The following is an 18,858-nucleotide window of genomic DNA, read 5'->3' on the forward strand; positions in this document are numbered from 1 at the left end:
TATTTCATAACAACTTAATAGCATCTTGTGCGTTTTTATTGGATGTGTGTGTAGAAATGTCTGTTTAATGGTTTTACTTTTCTGAAGTTGTCCGAGTTACAGTATGAGGATTACATACTGATTTTATTCAAATTCAAGTCAAAATCATGGAAATATTGATTTCAAATCAAATCAAATCAAACTTTATTTGTAAAGCACTTTTCATATTTATAAAAACAACGCAAAGTGCGATTTCATTGAGGATTAAAAAATTTTAGCACAGACAAAAAATAACATTTTTCATGCAATTCTCATATCCTTTTCACAATAATGGACATATACATCATGTCATGGCAACAATGTTGTCCTGAGTAGTAGAAGTAACTAGATTGTCAGGTGGCCTACCAAAAATAGTTATATGAGGGGGTGAACAGATGCTAAACCTAAGATATCAGAAACAGACTTAAAGAAAGACTGCCAGAGTTAATTTTGAACAAGACCAAAACATGTGAGTCAAGTCGCAAGGGGCCTGAGAGCGTTGAGCACAGTTTTCATCAGTTGTGTCTGGAAATATTCTGGAGAGTTTCTGTTTGCTACAGTGAAGTCTGTGAAGCACTTTAAAATGGATGAGAGATAACATGACACAGCTAGAAGAAAAAATTATTTAAAATTAACTAAAAGTGCTTTAATCCAGAAATCTAGAGAAAGGATGATTTGTGGTTCAGTTTTCCAAAGAGCGTCAATCTCATTTATCGCTGACTTGTCTGTTGTGGATAGGAGGTCATAGAGGAAGGAAACCTGACCTTTCGGCAACAGTCTTGCCTGAAGTGCTAAATCGATGCCACTGGAGTTCGGGGCTTGAGGAAAGGTAGATGAATGGGTCCTAGCAAAGTTGCAGAGCTGAAATTATTGGAAGATATCAGAACCGTTGAAGTCAAATGTAGTGTTTAAAAGGTCAAAGCCAACAAAGACATCATTAACATATAAGTCACCCGGGCAGCAGAGGCCGTTCCTCTCAAATGAGGAAAATCGTGGATCAAGCTGGTGTAAAGAGGTAGTTGTTACAGATATGCTCTGCTTTAGGGAGGGAGAGCCACCCGAAGTGTTGTCTTACCTCTGACCATATTTTAAGTGTGTTTATCACAGCATCGGACATGAAGCTGGAGGCAGAGAGGGGAAGGGTCCCACATACCAGAGATGGCAGAGAAGAAGAGCAGAAGTCAGCTTCTCGTCAGCACCAGATGAACTGGAGAATAAGCCAAAGTATGATTTTATTAACATTTGGCAATCAATAGCAACTTATAAAAAAATTAATTAAATGTAAGACATTTAAAAAATCTGTGTGTGTGTGTGTGTGTGTGTGTGTGTGTGTGTGTGTGTGTGTGTGTGTGTTTGTGTGTGTGTGTGTGTGTGTGTGTATACATGTGGCAAAATGGGGCTAATATTGTATAGCCCTTTGGATACTGTAAAATTGGTGGAAAAGCAGGACAAAGTGAAATTAAACAAATCTGCCTCTTTTATGGCAACACTGCTGCCACTTCATCCTCATTGTTGTGGTCCTGTGTCAAAAAAAAAAAAGCATTCCCCATTTCCAGCACTAATTCCTAAGTGATAGGCTATGTCATCTATCTAGAACTAACTATCTATCTATTAGCATGAGCTCCCTTCCAGTATTTTATGACATCTGGCAAATATATTCAATATTCTTGATGGTAAATCCACTAACTGCATAGCTTGTGTTATTCTGCACATCAGTGTTTCCTATCAGTCCACCAGCTTCCAGAGTTATGAGTCAAAGTAGTGCTTGGTGTCATAGGCACAGCCCTTCAGTAAGCAGTGGTAAAACGATGACCTGTCCAGGATGAACAGAAAGCCTATTTTGTGAACTCATCATGCCCTTCGCGTGTGTGCATGTGCATAGAGTTGCTGAGAGGGCCCAGAAGTGGGATAAAGGTCGGGATTATGACATGGGGTCATTCTGACTAAGGTCCTATTGGACTGTGACCATAGAAACTGCTGGATTACCCAGATTAGGACTGACATGAGTTAGTCAGCACATCCCTGCCCCGATCTCTCTGTGACAATACACAGCCACAAACCTTAACATCCCAGTCATGTTCACTTCTTTGCTTTGTAAATAACTATTTGTTCTCTAAGTCCTGAGAGTGATTTGTCTATCAGTTTGTTTGATCTGTAAACTGTCAGTTGTTGAATTTTGGACTTACATTGCTGATAGGAAAATAATGAAATTCATGCCACACCCTGTGATGTTCTAACCTTTGAGGTCTGTATTTGTCTTTAGTTCAGTATTTTCTGTATTTTTTTCTCTCAATCTTCGCCCTTCAAATTTCCAGTATTTCCTTGATCTCAGAGTCCAAAGCTCCGAGTGTACCTATGGCATCCTTTTGCTGTGACTCACCTCTGTTTCCTGTCTCATATTGTGCTTTTGATCTTATCAGTCTGGTCTCGTCTGCTGCATGTACTGTATGTTGACCCTTGATTAAGGGTCTTGCTTCAGGGATTAAAGCTCAAGGGTCCTCCTGGTCAAAAAAAATAGAAACAAATCAAATAAATGTGTTTCTCCCAGCATACATCTCTCCATCTTTTATCTTCTGATTTCCCCATCTATTAGCCCAGCTAGTTGTTAGAGTGTCATTTCTGTTCCTTCCTCTATGTAAGGTGAGGGAAAATGGGGTTAAATAGAGGCAGAGTGCGTCAGGGTTAGGGTTAGGCTAACATTAGGATTAGGATAGTTATCCCTGAGCTTGGCAGAAAGAGGCTCAGCTCCATTGTATCTGTGGAGTATTGTTGTGGTTGTTGACTCGCTGGAGCACTTATGAATCAGGTACGCTGTGTTTGTAACTCTCTCCTCAACACAGACAGAGGCTGGTTCGCTGAAGCGAGTCCCTACTGCTAGACTCTCTTATTTTTCTCTCTTATTTTATCAAATTACTTTGATTGCATGACAACCATTGACTGATTTCTCCCTGTCAAATGAACGAATACATGAATGAACTAGCTTATGGTGTGTGTGACGTGCAGTAAGATCCCATTCTGCAGGGGCATTTGCAGTGTTAATTTGGGCATCGATGAGGTGTTGGTTGCTAGCTGTTTGTACTAAGTTGTTCTACTGTTTTCATACACCTTTCCACCAAGTTTCCTCAAAATTGTGCACATTTTACCTTTCAGACGTACGCCTTCTCTTGAGCTTGTTTATTCTCTTCAAAATTTGTAATACATCCACCTAAGTTGTCCTCATGAAGAGGGAGACTCGGGTTTGTTTGGGAAAACCCATTGCTTTCATGGAAGTGAGGAGTTCCTGTCTGGATTAGAGTGTTTTGACGGACTCAGCAGGGTGCAGGTGTGCACTCCACACCAGCTTTAGCTTCTCCTATGTTTGTCCGCTCTCAGTCGCTGAGCTCACTCGTATCTGTCAGCGTCAATCTTTCTCTCAATAAGCTGGTACAGTGGGCGCTCCCTGTCATGGTTTTCCTCATGTTCTGTCCCTCCCCAGCCCCCCCCCCCCCCCCCCCCCCCCGCGAAGGGGGAGGAGACAGCAGGTCTCTGAAGGGACACTTGGCTGATTCATCTCTTCCCAGGGTATTACGCAACGCTATCCGCTGCGTTGGTCACATGGCCACAGGGCTCACCTGTGTTTAGAGTGACCATCTGCCCTTTCTCATTCCCAATCCCATCTTCCCACCCTGAGACATCAACCTCCAGCTGACTTCTGAAGGAGCTGCTTAGTTCTGACCCAATTCAAGCGTGAATCTATCCACAGCTATGTGTGAGGGGAAGAATTGTATAAGTGGTAAGAGGAAGACGTGGGAGCCCAAAGGCAGGAAATAATACCAAGACGTGCGAACGAGTGACTAATGCTGGGCTGATTGTGAACGCTTGCACTGTACTTATTTCCTACCTTCTTCCCTGTTAGACAGGAGCATCAGCAAATCATACTCCTCGCGTGTGGGTGAACAGAAGTAAGCTGGGATTGCATCTCTGTTAACACCTCCGCAGATTCAGTGTGAAGCAGGGAGGGAGAAACACAGACATGCAGACGGAATGACTGGAAAGAGGAGGACAGAGGGGAGCGAAAGAGACAGAAGATACGTTTGACCGTGTGGGTGTGTGAAGTATCAAGGCATGCATCATAATTGTGGATTCTTCTTGGAGCAGCTGGACAAGTCACTGCATCAGCAGGACATTGCTGGTCTTTCAAAGTGTGCCGTTTTGTACTTTCAGTGGGAGCCGTGAGCACAGAGAGCGACATTTTCAGAGACAAAATGGAAACCGGCTTGTTTTGCTGTCTCAATGACTTCATTCACTGGGATTACAAAAAAAACAGTCTGACTGAAGTGATGCTGGACGTACTGTAAGGAACAGTATGATGCCTCTGTTCTTTCAGTAAACAACGAATCCACGTATTTGAGGTGAGTGTGACGTTATTACGGTTTAATGATAAAATTACTGTGGTGGGTGTATATGTTGCATTTGTTTTGAATTTACTGAAATCTATGTGACTGTCAGACCTTGTGGGGGCATTTTTTATCTCTCTCATTTACTGATTTAATGTAGAAACTTTTGTTTTATTTGACTAAATATCAAACGTCAACACACTGCTCGATTAAGATAAAAACGAGGGATCGCTTTATCAATAAACACCCTCGCAAACACGGTGTATGTGCGACCGTGTTTTTCTGTGATTTGGGGTGTTGAACTAGACTTCTCAAAAGCCCAGTATTCAATGTAGTCAGCCCACGCTGTTTCCCGTTTCCATGGAAACTATTGCCCAGTGCTAAAAGCAGTTCTATTCTGTGCACTGTGTGTGTGTGTGTGTGTGTGTGTGTGTGTGTGTGTGTGTGTCTGAACGATGCCAAACATCTCACACACCAGATTTATTGGATGTGAACAGATATCGACTGCTGTTTCTGCCGTGATATGAATCATCAGATGCTGTAGGAGCTCATATACAGCAATTAACCTCCACAGTCACCCCCCTGCTCCCCTCCTCTCTGGATGCTTCACCATAGCATCCCTCAGCTTGTTTATCCCTCGCTCTTTTAACCCTTTCTCTGTTTGTTTTTAGCACTACATTTTCTCTGTCTTTGTCTCTAAGATGGCCGTCAGCCCTATCATCATCATCTGCCTCCTGTCACTGATCGGCTATGGCTCATGCCACCCTCCTCCTCCTCCTCCTCCCCGGGGATGCAGCGTGGATGTGGACCCCCCTTACAGAGTGCTGTGCGACCTGGAGGCGGTCTGGGGTGTCGTCCTGGAGGCCGTGGCCTGCAGCGGCGGCGTCACCTCCCTGGTCCTCGCCGTGCTCCTGCTCGTCAAGCTCCGTTCCATTTCAGACCCCGCCAGGCGCTCCGGCCTGGGGCCGCTCCTGCTGCTCCTGGGGACGCTCCTCGGGATTTTCACCATATCTCTGGCCTTCCTGGTAGGGAAGAACCAGGCCCTCTGCGTGGTGCGCAGGGCCTTCTGGGGGCCCCTGTTCGCGCTCTGCTTCTCCAGCTTGCTGGTGCAGGGCGTGAGGCTCAGGAGGCTGGTGTCTGGGAAGAGCAGCCCATCGGGCAGCACCCTCGCAGCTCTGGGTCTGGCCTTAGCTTTGGTTCAGGGGATAATCTCTGCCGAATGGGTCCTTCTGACTGTAGTCAGGGAGGGGCACCCGGCCTGCGAATACCCACCCTTAGATTTCGCTCTGACATGCAGCTACACTTTGGGGCTGCTCCTAATAGCCATGGGTCTTTCTTTGGGGGTGGTTCTGTGTGGAGGAGAGTTTGCAGCAGAGGGAGGAGGAAACAGTGAAGAAGATAGAGAAACAGAGAACGAAAAACGAAGATGGAAGTGTAACGCCGTCTGGCTCTTCCTGTCCAGTCTGGCCTCAGCATTGCTCTGGGTGGCCTGGTTGGGCTTTTATCTGTACGGCAGTCAGGCATTAAGAGGGAAGGCGAATCGAGAAAGGGGAGGAGGGAAGAAGGATGCAAGAGTTCTGGATGAGCCTGCTCTGGCTGTGGCTCTGGTCATCCAAGGCTGGATCCTGCTGCTGTTCCACGCCATCCCCGAGGCTCACCTGTGTCTCCGGAAACCGCCGCAGTCCAACACACAGGATTTCTTCGACACCAGCCACACGTCTCCTCCTCCACATTTCGGGGATGAGCTCCCCTCACACTCCCACCGACCCTTCGCAGAAAACCAGGCCTTTTCAATGGAGGAGCACAGTGCAAGTAGGCCTCTGTAATGTGTGTGTCCTTGCATGTTAGTCTTCCAGAGATGAAGAACAAGCCTTGAAGCAAATTTAACTTCAACCTTGGTTCAACGATGCTGCCAGCTGCCACTAATTAGGCTTGAAATTTGATATATGAGGCAGAGCAACAAATATGCTTAGATTTTAAGAATTTTGCGACAAGGTTCAATATTGTTGCTAAGCAACACATAAAAATATGGACTGTCCAGATTTTCCTTCATTCAGTGTCATGTCTCAGCAGTAATTTAAAAAAAAATGCATGTTTAACTGTTAATATAGCAATCATATTACCAAACTAGCGTTGGCAGCATGTAGGTTTGTTTACAGATAAGGTGGCTCGCTTTGTGCAACTGTAAATCCAATTAATTCCCATGAAATACCTGTTTATCCAACAGGCTTTTTCACAGGGGAGCATTATGAGTCATTTCGCCTTGATTGCTCTCAGTTTTTTTATTTGAAGCCATATGAACAGATGAAGGGCTAAACCGTGACGAGGCACAGTAAAACCATCAGGAAGGCAGCCGAAGCAGCAGCAGAGAGGCATCAGACAGACTACAGGATGCTGATATTCGTCAGCCATTGTACAACTGACAATACTGAGTCACACAGAGAAGGTCATGTAGCGCGGTGTGAGAAAGACACAGGAAGATGTACTCTGTGGATGAAAGCATAAGGTTAAAACTCTTGTTCCCTGTCTTATCAGCCACAAAAACATGCTTTGCACTGTGTGTGTGAGAAAAGTCTGCAGAAGAACTTGTGAGTATTTTATTCAAACTCTATAGACTGGCTGCTGAATAAACATACATCAAGCGCCGCTCACACAATGAATTGCCTGAAGATTTTGGCAGAATTCAGCATCTTGGACTTAATTTAAACAGTGATTTTTTTTTTAACAGACATTACAGCCCAAATAACTAACTTTAAACATTAAAAATGTATTTTTAGTAAATGTGAGACCAAGACTGACTCAAACATGAATTTAGAAATGAACTAAAATGAGGTTAGCAGTAAAGAGCAGGCAGTGATGTTTTCTGAAGTAAAACCTGCAGGAGTGTGATGAAAATGGCAATACTATTTATTTTAGCTATTAGGTAGTTTTCTAAATATCACATCCTGGGACTGCTAGCAGTTTTTTTTTTTTTTTTTTTAATTTAACCTTTATTTAACCAGGAGAATCCCGTTGAGATTAAAAACCTCTTTTTCAAGGGAGTCCTGGCCAAGAGGCAGCAAAGTTACAACTGTTACAATAAAAACATCAAACAAAATCCATATCAAATTACATAAAACAATTACAATTTAAAGAGTCCATTTCAAGTGCTTTCAGTCTGGCTTTAAATTTGTTCAATGGGATAAGCTCAGTTAATCTCCAGTTTTTTTGTAACGTATTCCATGTAGTGGGAGCAGAGTGGATGAAAGCTCTTTTCCCCAGTTCTGTTCTGGCAAAAGGAACACAGAGCAACAAATGATCATTTGAACGCAAGCCGTAAGAATCAACACTTCTTTGTGTGATTAAGTTACATATGTAGGAGGGCAGTAGACCAAGCATGGCCTTGTAAATAAAAATGTACCAATGTGCCAACCTCCTGGTGGACAAGGGCGGCCATCCTACACGACAATACAAATCGCAATGATGAGTCAAAGCTCTACAGTTGGTAATAAACCTCAATGATGCATGATAAACTGTGTCAATCTTCCGAAGACATTGAGCTGAGGCATTCATATACAGCAGGTCTCCATAATCTAAAATTGATAAAAAATGTTGTAGTGACAAGCTGCTTTTTCACATTGAAAGAAAAACAAAATTTATTTCTGAAGAAAAAACCCAATTTGAGTTTCAGTTTCTTCACAAGATTTTCTATGTGTGGCTTGAAGGAGAGGCCCTCATCAAGCAAGACACCAAGATATTTGTACACATGAACCACTTCTATGACATGTCCCTCAAGCGTAAGCACTGGCGGGACAGTTTGATGCACCTTCTTATTGTTTGAGAACAACATCAGTTTAGTCTTGTCAGTGTTGAGGACTAACTTTAGCTGCAGAAGTGTGTTCTGGACCACATTAAAAGCTTTCTGCAAGGATTCAACAGCTTTCGTCGGGGTTGGTCCATAACCGTAAATAATTGTGTCATCGGCATAAAAGTGCATATTAGCATCTGACACATTGAGACCCAAATCATTAATGTACATTATGAACAAGAGGGGTCCCAGTATTGAGCCCTGTGGCACCCCTTTGTGGACACTCATAAAGTCAGAACAAAACCCTTCATATTTAATGCACTGAGTCCTGTCACTCAAATAATTTGCAAACCAGGACACTGCATGATCAGACAAACCAAAATGATGAAGCCTTTGCTTTAAAATAGTATGATCCACCGTGTCAAAAGCTTTTGACAAATCAATAAAAAGTGAAGCGCAGCACTGCTTGTTGTCAAGAGCAACGATTATATCATTAATCACTTTAGTGGCAGCAATGATAGTACTGTGCCTTTTCCTGAAGCCTGACTGCAACTTTGAGATAAGTTCATTATTTGGTTGTCACTGTTTGATATATAAACCCTGTCAAAAGAGAAGTGTGTCTCCTGCTGAACAAACTAGAAGCAGCAGGTAGCTTCATTGAACAGCTGCACCCTTTTGAGCTTGTTTCTCTATTGCAACGTCATCCCTGACCTTCGATGGAAGCCTGTTGCAGGCTGGTTTGGCTGCATGTTTTCCGTCCCTGCTCATAACCCAACCCTAATTGTTGCCTTGTAATGGAAACAAAAAAAACCTTGTCATGAATGTGGGTTTGCATGCATTAAATTCTTTCTTGAAAGCAGGATAAACAGATCAAACTCTATGTAGCTGAGTGCTTTTGTTTTGTGGTTGGCTGTAGAGAGAGAAAGCAAACCTGCGGGTAGGAAAATGTGATGCTGCTGTTACAACTAACTAAATGTTTTTAGTTTTAAGGACTTTTTTACTTTGTTTAAATGACATTTTTATCAGTTAACCCTTTATTTTATTTCAGTTTCATACAAGAGCTTCAGTTTGTTGACATCTGTGTCTTATGTCATTCATCCAACCGATACTGTGGAGAAAGGCCACACATCAGTAACACCTGTGTGTGTGTGTGTGTGTGTGTGTGTGTGTGTGTGTGTGTGTGTGTGTGTGTGTGTGTGTGTGTGTGTGTGTTTCCCCTCTCTTGGCCGGTCAGCTCTTCGAAGCGGGACGTACCACGGCAGCAGCCACGGGAACGTGCGGCCCGGCATCGCCTTCAGAGGCCACGTCTACCAGCCTACTGAGATGGCTTTGGTCATGAACGGCGGCACAGTAAGAGAGACGGAATCACATCAGTCCTGTGTCTGTGCTCCTAAAGACGGATTCTGATATCTTGCTTGGCTCTTCGCAGATGCCCACAGCCCCGGTTAACTACACTGGGCGACGGTTATGGTAATGTGACCGAGACTAGAAGACGACTAAACTCCCGTCTCATCTCCTGTGGCCTCAGAAGAAGGAAATATCACAAACACCACATATCATTTCCAGTTCACTTCATGAGAGATAGTTTACTGTGTTTGTGCAAATTTGTGTAAATTTCACATTATGGAATTCTGGGCTAAATGGTCTTGATTGCCTCTTAATTTTTTGGCATAATGGATGTGAAATCACATTATAAGAACGAGACTGATACAGCATCCGTAGTTATTCCATAATACTTACAGTGCATTATTCTGATCAGTGCATACAGTCTATCTGTGACTTTTAAACCAAGTGATAAAGGGGTGTGTGAGGGTTTTGTGTGAGTTATATCAATGATATGTTCGAGTTTCAAGAGGAGTGCAGCTCTAAGAATGACAAGAGGGTCTTGAACACGTTTTGCCCAAGTCTTTTTCTTCTTTCCTCCTCTTTCTCTTCTTCTGTTTTCCGTCTTTGTTGTTTGGCTTAAAGCTACAGCTTAGAAGAGAAACTTCAGGACGTTGATTTGAATTACCTGCACACTCCTGCAAAGCTTGCTTGGCCTCTGCGTTTCATGCTGGAAAATCCCCAAAGGACTCTCATAGTGCTTTCCTCTCTATATCAAGTGCTGTTGGGCAGTTACACCCCATGTGTTCATGAATACAACGTGATTCGCAGGAGCTCGTGCACAGTTGCGGAGGATTATGGGATAGATACAAAAGGTGAATGTAAAACCTTCAACTCATGGATTGCCTTTACAAAAATAAAGATATGTTTTTAATAAGACTACCTTAAAAGCCATTTAATACTGAGAAGCCTATTCTGCAGTATGGGGTTCAGACATGGAGGTTGTGATCTTGCACTTTATCAGCGCTACGTCTGGAAACTCTGACATTTTGAGATAAACTGAGTTGCATGTAAAAGCACAGTTTTAAGGTAAAGTATTTTGTCAGAATGTATGTATTTTATGTCTGTTTTCTATACTTTTGATATACATAGATATTGTATATTACGAAAGACAGTTCCTGTTGCGCAGTGTCAAAGATGACCTTTCGTTCTAAAAACACTATTTGACTAAAACCTCTTACTTTTTCCAAAAAAATTCATAGCTCTTAACAGGTGTTTGAGGCTTGTGCTGTGCAGTTTGGGAGCAAATCTGAGATTAGAGTTTTTGCAATTTGATCAGATTTTTAGAAAACATTCTGAGATTTTTTTTTTTTTTTTCTGAAATATCTCTCTGTCATTCAAGTAAGTTTTCTTTGGATAGTCACCATAGACTTGTTACACTATGTAGTGTTAAGTTAACATTTGGTAGAAAGACAATCTGATATTTTTCTGCTAGATGGTCACGAGTTCAGGCTCAGATGCGGTTAAGCAGCCCCGAAACAGGATCCTGCCTTCAGTGTGCTTCACAATTTGATGTATATTCACACCGACTGCTGTTTTGATACCTTTTCATATAGATTGCTCTGCGTTCTTCCCAAAGAAATCAAGCATTAAGGCCATTTTCTGTGACTTTTCCTTGAATATTATGACAGGTTCCCTGACTTAATGCAGAAAAATTATGTGAGCTTCTATATCAGTGAAAATACCTGGAAATAGGACATTTATTCTGTTTGTCGTCGGTGACACTGAAATGTTTCTCTCCAGATCCAGACTGAAAAATAGCTGACAGCAGCTGTTCAAACAAGACAAGCAAGAATCCTGCCAGATTGACCGAACTGCTGCAGCCTCTCTCTATCCAGGGAGCAGCAGTGATTTCGGTCCGGGACGTTTCCTCCTGTTATGATCTGCTTGTGATGCGGCAGTCAACACTCTTATGTTGTGACCGTTTCTTCTTGCTATAACCTTGAATACCTAGATCGTCTGTTATTTTGCTTTCGTGTGAAGGTGTGTGCTCCGATATTGTAAAATGCAAATATGAGATTTTTATGTAATAGCCCTCTATAACAGATTTTTAAAAACGTACTGTCAATGTGAAAAGGCACTGGTATTTCCCTTTTATGATGATAGCTCTGTTTCACTGTTTTATGGCAGCGTAACATGAATGTCTGTAATGTGATTTGCACAAAGTGGCTAATACATCAGTGCACATCTTCAGTTAAATGCTGCCTTGGTCATGTCGTCTTTTCTGAGAACATGTAGCGTTGAATTATAATGCCCTGACACCAAGTGTTTCATGCAGTGTGGCTGAATCACAAACAAGAAAAAGAAAAGAGAGAGCGATGGAGAGAAAGAGGCTTTCAATACAAATTTGGTTTTCAATGAACTGAAAAGTGAAAAATATTTTAAAGGAGCCACAGAGTACCACGGAAACATAAATGCTTCCCCTGTTGATAACTTATTAGACAACAAAAAGTCCTTATTTATAATGGTTTCCACAGTCACCTCAAGGCAAGACAAAGCAAGTTCATTCTGATCTTCATGGTGTTTTCGTGTTTCGAGAACTTCTTTATTCATCCTTTATTCACCCTGGGCCTCCAACCTGACAGTTGTGAAAGACAGGTACCTCCTGGACAGTTCCTCAGTCCAGCACAAACAAACAGTCACACACCCTGGAAGATTGAGTGTTAACTTCAGACTGTTTTGGACTGTGGGAGGAAACCAGAGAACCCTGATAAAAATCACACATGCATAATCCACACCAACAGAGCCCAGTCACACATGAACAATATATTCTGGTTTTAGTGTCTGAGTTCTAACCACTTCTCCCTTTATTCTGAAGTCAAAAGAAATCTGTGGTTAATCTATAATTTTATCTGTAGCTACTGGTAGATTTGTTTGTGTTGACTTAATGATTGACTGGTGATTAGTCGAAGGTGAACCTTTAATAGCTTGAATTATTCTAGAATATAGATAATGGATGCTGATGAGCAAGAAATGCTGAAGGGGATCCAGAATTTACAGAACTGCAGAAACCTCAAAAACAAATGCAGATCTCTTCGAGCTAATATATTACATCTGAACAAACTCATACAGAATTGTTTTGCTATTAACGCTGTACATCTGATATTATTCACATTTATCTGCTCATTCCTTATTGTCATGGATCATGAAATTAAGCACATGAGTTTAAAGGTGAGAGTTATACTCAGTAAATCTGATCAAAGCCTGGTGTGTTCTTCTAACCTTGCAATGGCTGGTTGTCACCTGCTCCAACTGTCTTCTGACTCACTCGTTATGACATTATTAATTCCTGTAATTAATTCGAAAAACATTTGCCAACTGCGTCAAACTGAAGTGATTTCTGCACATGGTCTCTTCTTCGTGCATTTGGTAGACTCCTGAGACGGTTGATACATATCACGGCTCAACAGGTTATAAATAGTGAAAATCCGTCAGAGTGTGTAGGAGTGTTTCAAAAGGAAGCATCGAGTAGTAAGAAAGACATTGCCCCTGAAGAGCATGTGTTACTGGAGGCTGTAGGTGGAGGTTTTACTGCACAGAGCTGGCACCTGGAAGCTGTGGCTAAAAGCTCGATCTGTAGGAGGCTTCTTCAAAGTCCTGCTGTAGGTGAAAGCCTTGTGGCAAAAGGCTAAAGGTGTCACGCCAACTGAACGCTGGATTTGCAGTGGTTCTACTTCGTAAGTGCTTAGCCCGCCTACGGGCTTCGCTAGTGGCACACCTCCAATCTCTGTCCAATCCACTGAGACTATACAAAGCTCGACGCACCAATCCCCCGCACGCGATGGCGCAGCGCCACGCCCCACACCGAGGGTACATAACCTCGGATGGCGCTAAGCAAACCCTTCTTCTTTCTCAGCATCTCCATGAGACTTAGAAGCCTCTTTACGGATCAAGATTCGACTTGAATGGATTCGCCGGCCCGGGACCAGTCGCCATCGGGCGTCGGGCCGTTCTCCTGCCGCTCCTGCGGCATTCCGCTCATCGTACAGGACTGTCACGAGCTCTGCTTCCTCTGCCTTGGCTGGCAGCATCACCGCCAGCGGACCTCCTGCCCGGCCTGCCTCGCGCTGCCGCTCGAAGAGAGCCAGCGGCGAGCAGCCTTCATGGGCACAACCTCCCCGGCTCCTGCCGGTGAGGACGACGCCGAGGAGACCGCCGCCGCCGCCTACGACTGGGCCGAGATCCGCGGCAGCGTCAGCAGCAGCAGCAGCAGCGTGTCTGTGTCACGGAGTTCGACTCGGTTCGACTCCGCCTCCACCGCATCCCGTCTCCCCCGTGAGCCTGTGGAGCACCTCGCGGGGCTCTTCACTTCAGCCGCCGAGCGCACCGGCCTCGCGCTGCCGCCGCAGCCTCCGGAGCCGGTGCAGCGTGATTTTGCACTCGGGCTGGCAACCCAGTCACGGGCTCGGTCCCGGACTGCGGTCCTATGTCCCGCCGTGCCGTCGTTTCAAGCTCACGTGCAGCGGGACTGGGGTACGCCACTTGCCGCCAAGGGTACGGTGAAGGGCTACCGAGAGTATTCTTGTGTGGAGGGCTGGCCGCCGGTCTCCGGAGTGCCTGCCATTGAGGACTCCGTTCGGCTGTGCCTCCTCCCCCGATCCTCCGCCTGGCCCGGCGGAAAGCCCGTGCTGCCGTCTGAAAGGGACAGGCGCATGGCGAGCTTCCTGGATCGTGGCTACGCTAGCGGCAACCTGACGTTCGCCCTAGCCAATAACATGACCTTCCTCCTGGGCTCTGTGGACAAGATCTGCCACGAGAAGTCCCAGCTTTCCCCCGAAGACATCGTGGAAGTCCAAAATACGGCCGAAGTCCTGATGCGCATGTGCAGAGCCATCGCCGTCAGTGGAGGCCGCGTCATGGCCAACGCACAGCTCGCCATGAGGCACCTGTGGCTTGGTCTGTCTTCTTTATCTGAGCTGGACCAGCGGGGCGTCCTGGGACTCCCCTTGTCCACCTCTTCTCTTTTTGGGCCCGATATACAGGTGATCATCGAGCGCCTGGAGGCAGCAGCACGAGGCTCGCAGCAGCTCGCCCCGCACCTCCAGCCCCGCCGTGAGCCGCCGCCGCAGCGCCGCCGCTCCGCGGACCAGCGGCGTCCCGCTCCTTGGAGCACCTCGGCACCTGGACAGACCGGACCGTCTTTCCGCCGATCCTCCCGGGGCGCCGATCAGCCCAGACGGTCCCGCGCTCCCGAGACACGGAGCGCCCCGTCCGCTCGACCCGCACCTGCCAGCAAACATGCAAATAAAGGCCGTCAGGCCCGTTACATCTTCCAAAGAGCAGCAGTCCCTCCTCTCCCCCGTGTTAGCATGATCGAAAAGTGCAAAACCCGGCTGGGCCCTTCTCCCTCCCTCCTCCCGCTCCGCGATAAGGCGGCTGAGGATGGCGAGCGGAATGCGCACGGAACCGCCTCTTCACCGGCGCTTTCTTCGCGCTCTGGCCGCAATGCGGCTGCGGACGCGGGGCATAGCAGCGCGCTGGAGCCGCTAGCTTTCCCGCTGTGTGCGTCACGCAAGCGGTGCGCTGCTGATGTCCTTTCAGCGCCCCGCAAACGCTTCAGGCTGCACTCTCCACCGGCTTCGGCTCGAGTGAGCATTTCGAAGCGTCAGAGCGACGGCTCCGGCCCGGCCCGGATCCCCGCCGTGGGGTATCCCGGCCCCGGCCGCACCCATAGCGCTCTCAGCAGCGTCTGTCCGCCGACCTCCGCTCGTGTTAGCATGACGAGGCGTCAGAGCGGCGGTGCCGTTACGCCCCGGGCTGCCGACGTGCAGCGCCCCAGCCCCGGCGCCACTCATGCCGCTCCCAGCGGAGTTTCTCCGCCGAGCGGCGGACTCACGCCGGCCCGGGTGTCCGCCGTAAAGCGCCCCGATCCCGGCCTTATTGGTGTTGCTCCCGGCAGCGCTCCCTCGGCTTCCCCGTGTGTTGTCACGGCGGAGCCTCGGAGCAGCGGAGCTCTGCCGTCCCGGGCTCCCGCTATTGAGCGTCCCGGCTCCGGCTTCAGCATCACGGCCAGCGATCCGGAAGGCTCCGACATCAGCACCGAGGACAGCGACCCGGAAACTCCGGGATCGCGCTGCCTCTGCTCGGGTTGTCCCCAGCAAAGCGCCGGTCCGCGGCCGCCTGGCGGCCGCCCGCTCTCATTCAGGGGACGCCTGCTCCACAGCCCTTTCGCCGGGGGGCCCCCGTCTCCCGAGGCCGGGAGGACGGGTGGGCCGTCCCCGCTGGCCGTGGTACAGCCACTCACGCTCCGGTTTCACACGTGGCGTGTTATGTTGGGACCGCTTTCTCCCTGGCTGTCCAGGACGCTGAGAAACGGTTATGCCCTGCAGTTCGCCTGTCGTCCGCCTCTCTTCAACGGCATCCTTCGTACGCGGCTCGCATGCCCTGCGGGGACGGCCGCTCTCGAGGCAGAAGTAGCCTCACTCCTCCGCCGGGGTGCAGTCACGGAGCTGACCGCGACAGAGGCGCACTCGGGTTTTTATTCCCCCTACTTCTTGGTCCCCAAGAAAAGCGGGGGTGTAAGACCCATTCTGGACCTGAGGGTCCTCAACACTCACATAGCCACCAGGAGGTTCCGCATGCTGACGGTCAAACACCTCCTGGAGAGCATTCGACCTGGGGACTGGATGACTTCGATCGACCTGACGGACGCCTACTTCCACATCCCCATTCTCAGAAGGCACAGAGCCTTCCTCCGCTTTCCCGTGGGGACCAGGTATTTTCAATACAACCGGCTCCCCTTCGGCTACTCTCTCGCCCCTCGCACCTTTACCAAGTGTGTCGAAGCAGCGTTGGAGCCCCTCCGTCGTCATGGTCTGAGGATCCTCACTTACATCGACGACTGGCTCATACTGGCGTCCTCTCATCAGGAGGCTGTGCTGCACACGACCCAGGTCCTGCACCACATCGAGCTCCTGGGGTTCACGGTGAACCGACACAAGAGCGCACTCACCCCAGCTCAGAGCATGGCTTATCTGGGGTTGGAGCTGGACTCGCTCTCTATGACTGCCCGCCTCTCCGAGGAGAGACGGACCTCCCTTCTCTCGACCCTGAGGTCTGCAGTGACCACACCCCTGGTCGGGGTTCGTTTGATCAGGACCATCCTGGGTTTAATGGCCGCGGCCCACCCAGTGGTCCGGCTGGGCCTTCTACACATGCGCAGGCTGCAACGGTGGTTTGCACGCCTCCGCTGCATGGGAAAGTGGGACGGATGCAAACGGTTCCCGATCCCGCCCCAAGCACGCCAGGATCTCCTTTATTGGATGGATCCTGCTCTCCTAATGCAAGGAGTTCCCCTGGGCTGCGTGTCGCATCACGTCGAAGTGTTCACCGATGCGTCTCTCGCGGGATGGGGAGGCACCCTAGACCACCACGCGGTGGGCGGTGCTTGGGATTTGACTCCCACTCACATCAATGTGCTGGAAATGACGGCGGTGCAGAGGGTCCTGCTCCATTTCCAAGCCAGGCTGAAGGACAGCCATGTGCTCATCAGGACGGACAACACTACGGTGGTCGCGTACCTGAACAGGCAGGGGGGGACCCGGTCTCCCCCTCTTCATCGCATAGCGGCGGAGATCCTCCGGTGGGCGGACCGGCACCTCGCGTCTGTCAGGGCGCGTCACGTGCCCGGAGTCCTCAACGTCGGTGCAGACAGAATGTCCCGGGGAGGCCCACTCCACGACGAGTGGGGCCTGTCCCCGTGGGTCGCAGCCCGACTCTGGCGCAGGTTCGGATGCCCAGTGGCAGACCTTTTCGCCAGTGCAGAGAACGCACAGTGCCCACTCTGGTTCTCGCTCAGGTTGTCAGACGCCCCCCCTCTAGGGGTAGATGCCTTCGCACACAGGAGCTGGCCGTCGGGCATCCTGTACGCGTTCCCTCCAGTCCACCTCTTGACCCCGCTGCTGCGCAGGGTGAGGTTGCACAATCTTCACGTGATCGTGGTGGCTCCGGACACCCCGAGTGCGCGGTGGTTCCCGGACCTGGTTCAGTTGGCAGTCGGGGACCCGTGGCCGATTCCCGACGGGCCCGACGCACTGCAGCAGGCAGGAGGCGCCCTTCGGTCCCGCCCCTTCCTGGGCGGGAGGCTCCTGGCTTGGAGGCTGAGCGGGTGAGGCTGGTGGAACTAGACCTCCCCCCAGCGGTGGTGTCCACCATCCAGAGTGCCAGGGCCCCCTCTACTGTCAAGGCCTACAGGTCTCGGTGGAAGCTCTTCACATCATGGTGCTCGGAGAGGGGCTTGGACCCGGTCTCCTGCACCGTTGGTGGAGTTTTGGAGTTCCTCCAGGCCCTGCTGGACAGCGGTCGCGCTGCATCCACCCTGGCGGTGTTTGCATCGGCCATCACAGCGGGCCACGGCGGTTTCGGCCGCTTTTCTGCACGCAGCCACCCGCTTGTGAAGCGGTTTCTGCGCGGGGCGTGTCGGTTGCGACCGCCCCCCAGGCATGTGGTCTCTCCATGGGACCTCCATGTGGTGTTGGAGGGCCTTAAGGGACCTCCTTTCGAGCCTTTGGAGCAGGCGGAGGACCGCTTTCTCTCCTTTAAGGCCGCCATCTTGTTGGCGCTAGCATCCGCCAAGAGAGTTGGGGATCTCTGCGCATTGTCAGTCCACCCATCCTGCATGGTGTTCAGCCAGGATGGGGGACTCGTGCACCTCTGGCCTAACCCGGCCTTTCATCCCAAGGTGATCACTTCGGACTTCCGGTCGCGAGTGATCCGGGTCAGGACGTTTGACTCCATGCCTGGTTCGTCTGGGGACGACCCACGCCTGCGGTCACTGTGCCCGGTCAGGGCTCTGCGTCTTTATGTCCAGCGCACAGCTGGCTTTCGCACCACGGACCAGCTGTTTGTGAGGTTTGGAGCCCGGGGGCGTGGTTCCCCGCTGACCTCTCAGCGTCTCGCCCACTGGGTGGGGGGCGCTATTGCAGCTGCCTACGAGGCACAGAATCTCTCGCCACCAGCAGTGATTCGTGCTCATTCCACACGACGTGTGGCTGCCTCTGCGGCCCTGTGCAGAGGGGTCACGGTGAGTGACATCTGCCAGGCTGCCTCCTGGGCCTCTGCGTCCACCTTCGTGCGTTCGTATCTGTTGGATAAGTGCACTGACTCTGTGGCCATGTCGGTTTTCGGCGAGAACAGGAGTTCAGTCGTCTAACCGTTTCGGTCCTTCTGGCCTGGCTGCCGCGTCCCGGGTGGGCTCGCGGACCAGGGGTTCCCCACCTACCGCTCGGCTCTGCCGCGGTCTGCGGATGTTGTTTACGGTGTTGCAGGGGCAGGAGTTCTGCCGCTTGCTGTTTT

General features: G+C 49.1%; 1 protein-coding gene across 2 annotated transcripts; it reads left to right on the forward strand.

Moving 5' to 3' along the window:
* The first annotated feature begins 3,679 nt into the window (after positions 1 to 3,679).
* LOC115390872 (G-protein coupled receptor family C group 5 member B-like) lies at positions 3,680 to 9,987 on the forward strand. Of its 2 annotated transcripts, XM_030094906.1 has the most exons (5): positions 3,680 to 3,790; positions 3,918 to 4,409; positions 5,096 to 6,206; positions 9,407 to 9,531; positions 9,611 to 9,987. In XM_030094906.1, the coding sequence occupies exons 3-5, from the start codon at positions 5,096 to 5,098 to the stop codon at positions 9,653 to 9,655; spliced, it is 1,281 nt and encodes a 426-aa protein (XP_029950766.1). In that variant the 5' UTR covers positions 3,680 to 3,790; positions 3,918 to 4,409; the 3' UTR covers positions 9,656 to 9,987. The 2 variants fall into 2 exon arrangements, with proteins under 2 accessions (XP_029950766.1, XP_029950767.1); XM_030094907.1 differs by having other exon boundaries at positions 3,680 to 4,409; positions 9,416 to 9,531.
* The last annotated feature ends 8,871 nt before the right edge of the window (positions 9,988 to 18,858 follow it).

Source organism: Salarias fasciatus, chromosome 6 (assembly GCF_902148845.1).
Source record: "Salarias fasciatus chromosome 6, fSalaFa1.1, whole genome shotgun sequence".
Classification (NCBI taxonomy): domain Eukaryota; kingdom Metazoa; phylum Chordata; class Actinopteri; order Blenniiformes; family Blenniidae; genus Salarias; species Salarias fasciatus.